Source organism: Oxyura jamaicensis, chromosome 14 (assembly GCF_011077185.1).
Source record: "Oxyura jamaicensis isolate SHBP4307 breed ruddy duck chromosome 14, BPBGC_Ojam_1.0, whole genome shotgun sequence".
Lineage (NCBI taxonomy): Eukaryota > Metazoa > Chordata > Aves > Anseriformes > Anatidae > Oxyura > Oxyura jamaicensis.
The window spans coordinates 9,589,717-9,597,273 of NC_048906.1; the positions used below are offsets into that span (position 1 = coordinate 9,589,717).

At 42.5% G+C, this 7,557-nt stretch overlaps 1 protein-coding gene across 3 annotated transcripts in view; it reads right to left on the reverse strand.

Annotated features, from left to right (window-relative positions):
- Positions 1 to 7,557, reverse strand: part of LOC118174082 (multidrug resistance-associated protein 1) — a 57,339-nt gene that overhangs the window by 49,454 nt on the left and 328 nt on the right. The window contains exon 1 of one of the 3 annotated variants that reach the window (XM_035339144.1): positions 6,635 to 6,875. The exons of 1 other annotated variant lie outside the window; for it this stretch is intronic. In XM_035339144.1, the coding sequence (XP_035195035.1) occupies positions 6,635 to 6,682 (48 nt within the window). In that variant the 5' untranslated portion in view covers positions 6,683 to 6,875. Of the gene's footprint in view, positions 1 to 6,634; positions 6,876 to 7,557 lie in introns of those variants that run through there. One more of the 3 variants, XM_035339145.1, reaches the window with a different exon arrangement.

Genomic DNA, 7,557 nt, shown 5'->3' on the forward strand with positions numbered 1-7,557 from the left:
ATATGTTCAGCAAAAGCTCCAAGTTATTTTTTTTTTTTAAAAAAAAAAAAAGGATTCTACTAAAAAGTAAAATCCATACAACCAGATACTTGATCTCATTCCCAGATCTCCAGAGAGTCAAAACATCACTTCTTCAAGGAGAAACAGAACAATTATGCCCCTATACAGAACTACACCATTTACCTTAAGCAATGGTACAAATGAACAGGCAGCGTGGCTAATCACTGATTTGAGAAGAGAACTCAGTACTTATCTTCATGGTCACACGTGAGGATAGGTGCTAACACCCTCACAATACAGACCAGTAACAGCCTGGTTAGATCAACACCTTCCTGCCTTTTTGTTCTGCTACTGCCACAAAGCTGAAGTGAGAAACATCAAAGGTAATTACCAAATTGGGATGTAGGAATTAAGATTTGGATCTCAAACTCTCATGGGGATCATATCTTCACCCACAGGAATATACTTTTACTACTACCACAGGAGAATTAAACCTACCATGCAACTGAGGATCTTCTCTTACTTGTACCAGGTTGTTGGTTTGTCATTTCTCCTTGTAAAATCAGGAATGAAACAAAACCAAAAAGCTATAAAGCTAACAGTTTGTTGGTCAATGCCAAACAGTAGTTACGGAAGCAAGGAACATATAATACAGTTTAATAATAAGAAAAAAAATAGCAGGTCTCCCATTTAAGATTTTGCCATACAAGAAGTTGTGCCTAAATAAAAAGCTTTGAATCATTCACAAACAAACCTTCCAGCTCAATATCCCAAAATACTACATTCAGTTCCAGACTTCAGATGTGGAAAGAGACCCTTCTTCCTCCTTCATTTCACAGTAATTCTGAAATCTAATAATTATTCTTACAGTCTCTTAATGTTGTTACAGGATAAGACTGCCAGTGCAAGAGAAGAAACATTAAATAAATAAATAAATCATGTAACAACATAAACAAGCATCCTAAGAAAAACCAAATCATTTATATAAAGAAGATGGAAGGGAGAGATATGATTAAGTAGACTACAGGGAAATATCTTTAGTTTCTCATAGCATTGTCTATTAGAAATGGTTTTAGCAAGACTAAGTTCTCAACAGTAATAACTTAGATAAGGCAGATTTGATTTATTAACACAGTCTAGAAAAAGCCTCTACCTCCCAGCCCTAGTCCTAAAGTTAAGTCAAGTGCCTGCACCTCCTTGTCTAAAACATTGGTATTTCCTATGTTACCCAAGAGCTGAAATCCTTTGTAGTAGACAGCACTGCAGCAGCTGAAGCTGTGTGCAGAATGGCAAGAAGCAGCATGTTTTGATTGTTTCCCTGTAGCCTAAAAGAAGCAGCTAGTGCCAAAACTTCACCAGAAAAGGAACACCTGCAGCTGTGGAGTTTAACAGAGCTGATCTTTGTAACCCAAAGAAGCCAAAAAAAAACCTCTGAAATATGGCATTATTTCTATGTGCCAGGTGAACATATGACAGATATCATCAGCATTTGCACATTTTAAGCATTTCTGTCGCTGTAATATTTCTGTACCCGGCCATGCCTGCAAGTACCATGAGAACATTTGGCCACATGACAACAAATACTGTTTACCATTTACGGTTTCAGAATTAAGAGGACAACATTTATCCTTCTGTAAAGTTTTGAACTGGAATCATTATTTAAAACAACACTGCAAAAATATTCAATCCCTCATCTCCTTTTTGCACTAAAAATTTTATTTTTATTTAATAACTCAGCCTGTATATCAAACTCAAATCAGTGTGAGAAGTTTGAACACACCTGTACAAAAAGCTTACAAAGGGACTCAGGTAAAAGCTGAAGTTGGAATAAGCTGTATCTGAACCTACCACAGATGCAAACAGTGAGAAAAAAGAAATGCGAGGAATTCTGACTCTATTAAAAGTAAGCGAAAGGTCAGTACCCTGCAGTAGGCTTTTTAGAGATGTGACCCAGAATGACTTCAGTGCAACCCTGGTTAACCTCCACGTAGGCTGAGTATAGCACAGCGTTTCAATGTAAACTGCATTGTAGTTGCAGGAAGGGCACAGCTTATTGGGGTGCTCAATTCTTCTTAGCAACCTTGGAACATTTATCTTGCAGCAACAGCTGTAAAATGACAGATCAGCTGCTAAGAAAATCCCCATCGACAACATACTATCAGGCTTCATTTTCCTGTATTTTCCCTGAACTGATCTATGCTGAACCAAAGAGCATTTTAATGCCTATGAAAAGGACCACAGACACAACTCTTTACAGGTTTAAATGAGGAAGAGATGACAAATAGCACTGCCTTTCCTCCTCAACCAAGCAGTGACTGTAGAGCCATTAGCTGCTAATTATAATAAATGCACCATCTTGTGTAAAGGTTTTCCTGTTTAACTCTCTGTTCCTCTGTTCTAATTCCTGTCCACGTGTGACCTTCCTAGGTCAGTAAATATGAGCAGTTCTATGATCTGCATACTCATTGAAATTCTTAATACCAGGGTTGTCACAAATGCACCCATAAACTTGGTACCTTTACAACTAAAGAACCTAAACTCACAAATTTACCACCACTCGCACAGCACCTGAGGCTACCTACCTTGCTCTGCCACAAACACACTGACAAAGTTCTATCAAACTACAGGGAAAAGCAGGCAATAATTACTAAAAGATACAATCTGTCTTCAAATATCACTAAGAAAGTCCATATTGAAATTGCCAATGTGAAGATAAAGGTATAAAAACCAAGTCTTATTACTACCTAAACTAGGCAAAACCTTGAAACACCATTTTGCAGGAACTGCCTCCAGTTCAATTAAACACCACCTTGCCTTCTAGTTTTCTATAAATTAAGACTACAGGACATTACCTCCACCTCTCCCCCCCCTTTTTTTTTCCTAATTTATGCAGTCACTGATCTCCTTTGTGAAGGACTTTTAGACTTGTGTGTGTAATATGTATCTGTTATACCTATTTTAAATACTCTTTGTATTAAACTTCTTTATCTTTTTGTAAGTCTCTTTTGTTTGCCACTAGGACATTACTGACCTCCCACTCATGCCTAAGCCTTTGGAAGGAGGAAATAAACACACAAATTAAAAGCAAATGGAACTCACTAGGTAAAAACCACACGCTGCATTTAAGCTTCCTAAGCTGTCTGCCTGCTTGCCCAAGCTGCATTTACACGATAGCTTGAATCCAGAGATCTCACATTTGATAGTGTCACGCCAGTAACTACATTATGAGCTACAAGTGCTTATGAAAGTATATTATTGATACATTAAAAAAAAAAAATCTTAACTGCCACAAGTTATTTTGTAAGTCATTTTATGACTAAGTAAATGCATTAAAGATATTTCACAGTGCAGAAAGCTCCAAGGTTCCAAGATACGTACTAATTTTTGGCTTATCTAATACACGACAGCACGAGCCGCAGAATCTGAGAACACGAAATTACTCCTTCCATAAAGAAGTGTGGTTTTCCTTCAGAACTCTTTCAGGAAGGTTATCATCAAGTATAAGCAAGAAGCTCAAAGCTTCAGGTTGTACTTGACTTACAAACACCTAATGAATAACTGAGACTCTGTGTAAAACCTGGCGGGGCAGCTGGGGACAGACTCTAAGGAACTACTTAATTTGAATTGGCTTTTTTGTACCTCCTTTTTCATATAAGCCCTGCTGCACATTAGCCACGAAAACTCATCAGCGTCACAAAAAGTTACCAACTTTTTCCTTTAGGAACTGCAGACATAAACAGACTTTAGACATGATACCACATAGCTTACAAACTGGAAAACTGAAGCTACCTCAAAACTGTATTCAGAGGAAAACCAGCAGACTATTTCGGAATGTAACTACACTGAGACCACAGATCATGCAAGTATGCATAGATACATACACACACAGCTAGGTGAGCGAGCAAAAATATACATTAAGTTCAAGGCCTCCCCTAACTATCACCCTGGTTAACTAAAATGAAACCTTTCTCCAAAACCCGGGCCGCCCCCGCCCCCCCCCCCCCCTCTTCTTTTGGCACATTAGTACTGAAGCAAGGCAAACTGCACTCATACATAGTTTTGATACTCTAGATGAAACTATCTCAGCACTTCAGGACACAAGTTTTCCAGTTTAAACAGGCCCTTGAAGTCACTGAACTGAAATGCAAGTACTGCAAAATGCTACCCCTAACTCACAGTTTCTTTTTTTTTTTTTTTTTAGCTTTTATTTTTTAGCTTTTTGTTTTGTTCTTTAAAGCTTTTGGTATCCTCAACATCTTTCACAGCTGTAGTTGTGTATTACAGTTGAAATTCTTGTAGTGAGATACTCAACAACGCTAGGAGAGACAGCAAGGATGAAACAGCAGGTTTCCAAAAAGGGAGCCTGGTTCAAAGAATAGCGAGGAACAGTGAAGTTCTGTATACAAATCTGGTTGTGGTGAAAGTTAATGTGCTGGGTACCAAAGATAGGTTAAGCAGGAAGGGGAAAAGGGAAAAACAAGGGGAAAACAAAGGGGGAATGGGGGAAAACAAGGACTGAAGAAGATAGCAAACTGGGCTGCTGACCTTTCAGAGTGAGTATTAAATAAAAAGTCTGTTTAATTCTCAGACAAGAATTTCTAACAGTAACATTCCTTAGGTGTGCAAACAAGTAAAATCCTGGGCAGCAAGGCTTAAGAAGATTAGCATACAGTTTTTAAAGGTGCATTAGGTCCTTTCAACCTATGAAGTGTCCCCCACAATTCGGAACTGAGTTGTTCCAAACTCAACACCACAATTAAGAGAAACTGCATCTTCTTCACTGAAACAAACTGGGTTTGCCAGTGCTAGGAAATCCCGCTCCTCCAACTAGCAGGGCCTCAGCCCAGCTGATGTGACCGTAGCTCACCACAAGAATGCAAATACTCGTGTCACCAGCTATTATAAATGAGGCCCAGCCCTGAAAAGCGGAAGTGTGCAGCACCCCTCAAGACAGGGAAGACAGCAGTAGAGGCATAGGTGCTACCTGGAAGTCCCATAAAACACAGCATACGCTCAAGCATTTTCTAGAAATCCACTACAACTTCAACAAATCATAGCAACAATGGAAATACCATAAAATGTAGACTGAGTACCCATAAACACCACTACTAGCATTTCCACCCTTCCCACCACTTGGAACAATGCAACAACAAAGCAGATGCATTGAGATGTTAACGGGCAAAGTTCAAAGGAGAATACTTTTCTAGACACATCTTGCACCAACTGGAATCCACAATCACTCTATTACAGGATTAGAAGAATCCAGAAATCAAGCAACCACACCCACAGGATCTTTTGCTCAAGAAACGTAAGGCAGACTCCACGTGGTTTGGAGAAGGATGACAAATTGCAAAGCCATCTATATTCTTGGAAACTAAAGCAGCTAGTGAAAAAGCTATGCAGTAATTACAACATACCAAAATCATCAAAAACGCCTATATTACATACAACTATTTTAATTGTTTATATAACAAAACAATCAGTAAATCAGAAGTCCTTTCAAGCCATTTCAAGCACAGTAAGTCTAGTTGTTGCTCCTACCTGATGCTTCAATTCCACAATTCAACGCAGCTGTTTTTCACAACTACTACTCTCAAGTTTATCCATAAAGAGAATTCTGAGACATGTACAGTCATAGGCACTTCAAATATGAAGGTATTGTTCTATGAGACAGAGGAAGAAAAATCTGATAGCAGCTCATAATTTAGCTAGTTTTGAGAAACCTGGAAATTAGCTGAGAAGAGATAGTAACATAAGCAATACTAACATAAGATGGTTAACAGGGTCACTTTTGATGGGCTGGAAAAGCTAAACACCTTGAGGTGTGAATGATCTTCCTAATATTTGCTGTGTAATTAACAGTTCTTGAGATAAATAGTGCAATGCTCTCTTCTGAGAGATCTGATCTTTTTCTGAACCAGTAAGGCATCCCATTAGCCCAATACCACTTGGCAAACACACGATAAAAACGTGAGAAGGTTTATTTGAACAGTAAGAAAAACCACGTGTGTTTCTCTTATCCCATGCCACCTTCTGCAGCTCCCACACGCAGTTCTGTGTGTTTTGCCTTTTGCATTGTGAGGGGTGTCGTTTAAAAAATAAATCCATGTTTTTTCCCCTCTTCTGTACAACCTGTTTGTCCACACACCGTATTTCCTCCAGATCAGGGTTTCCAGCACCCTTCTGCCCTGCCTGGGGCCGCACTGCTGCCAGCACTGGGTGCCTCGGCAAAGCAAGAGCAAGACCTGCAATGCAACATCCGCACACTGCTCACCACCGTTTCTTTAGGAAAACTGAAAACATCGCTCTGCAAGCGGGTTACAACAGCACCTCCAAGGAAAGCCGATGTTTGGCCTCCTTCGCAAACCAGGATGCCGCTCCGGCCAGCTGCGAGCTTCCCGGCGGGCGGTTATTGGCACTGCACGCCCAGCCGGGGGTGGCCAGAGCCGGGGACTGCTCTCCTGCGAGCCCCGGGCACCCCCGGAGTCCCCCGAGCCCCGCAGCCGGCCCCACACCGGCGGCCCCCGGCCCTGCCGCCCCCCCGGCCCGCGGCTCCCGGCGGCTCCGCCCGGCACCGGGCAGCTCAGCGGAGCCGAGCCGAGCCGAGCCGGCCCCATCCCATCCCGCGGCTCACCCAGAAGGGCTCGGAGACATCGGCGCTGCACAAGCTCTCGATCCCCATGGAGCCCGCAGCGTTGCGCTTTCCCCCTCCGCACCTCGCCGTGCCCGGCCGGCGGCACCCCAGCAGCACGGCCCGGCACGGCTCGGCTCGGCACAGCTCAGTACGGCACGGCTCGGCCCGGCACCACCGCGATTGGGCTCCGCGGTCACGGGGATGCCGAGCCCCGGCGGCGCCGCCCGGCCGCGTTGCGCAGCCCCGCCTCGGCCGGGGGCTGGGCGGCGGGAAGGGAGGGGAGGGGAAAGGAAGGGAGGGGAAGGGAGAGAAATCTTTTCAGTAAATAAATTTCCCCTAAAATCCAACCCAAACCTCCCCTGGCGCAACTTGAGGCTGTTTCCCCTCATCTTATCGCTTGGTGCTTGGGAGAAAAGCCTGTCCTCACCTACAACCTCCTTTAAGGTCACTAGAAAGTGTAATATGGTTTCCCTTGAGCCTTCTTTTCTCCAGGTTAAACATCCCTAGCTCCCTCAGCCACTCCTCATAGGAGTTGGCTCCCTCCACACTGCTTATATCTGATTTAAACCCCACCAGTTAAACGTGTATTCACAGTATCAATGCTCAGCTGACAAGCTAGCATACCAGAACAGACCTGCTGGAGCATGGATGGCCCATGTGTAGGAACGGCATCAGACAGTGATGTATGAAAAAAGGGGCACCAAGATTTGAAGCTTCTTCATGCAATTTACATAAAGAATCTCAATTTAAAATGGTCTTTTGTGTCTACAGCAACTGTGGTAGTAGAGAAAGTTATTCATACAGAGACAGATCTCACTGGGCTAGTGTATGAGTAAAAATCAAGCATCGAATCTCTCTCTCTCTCTCTCTCTCTCTCTCACACACACACACACAAAAAAAAAAAAAAAAAAAAAAAAAAAAAA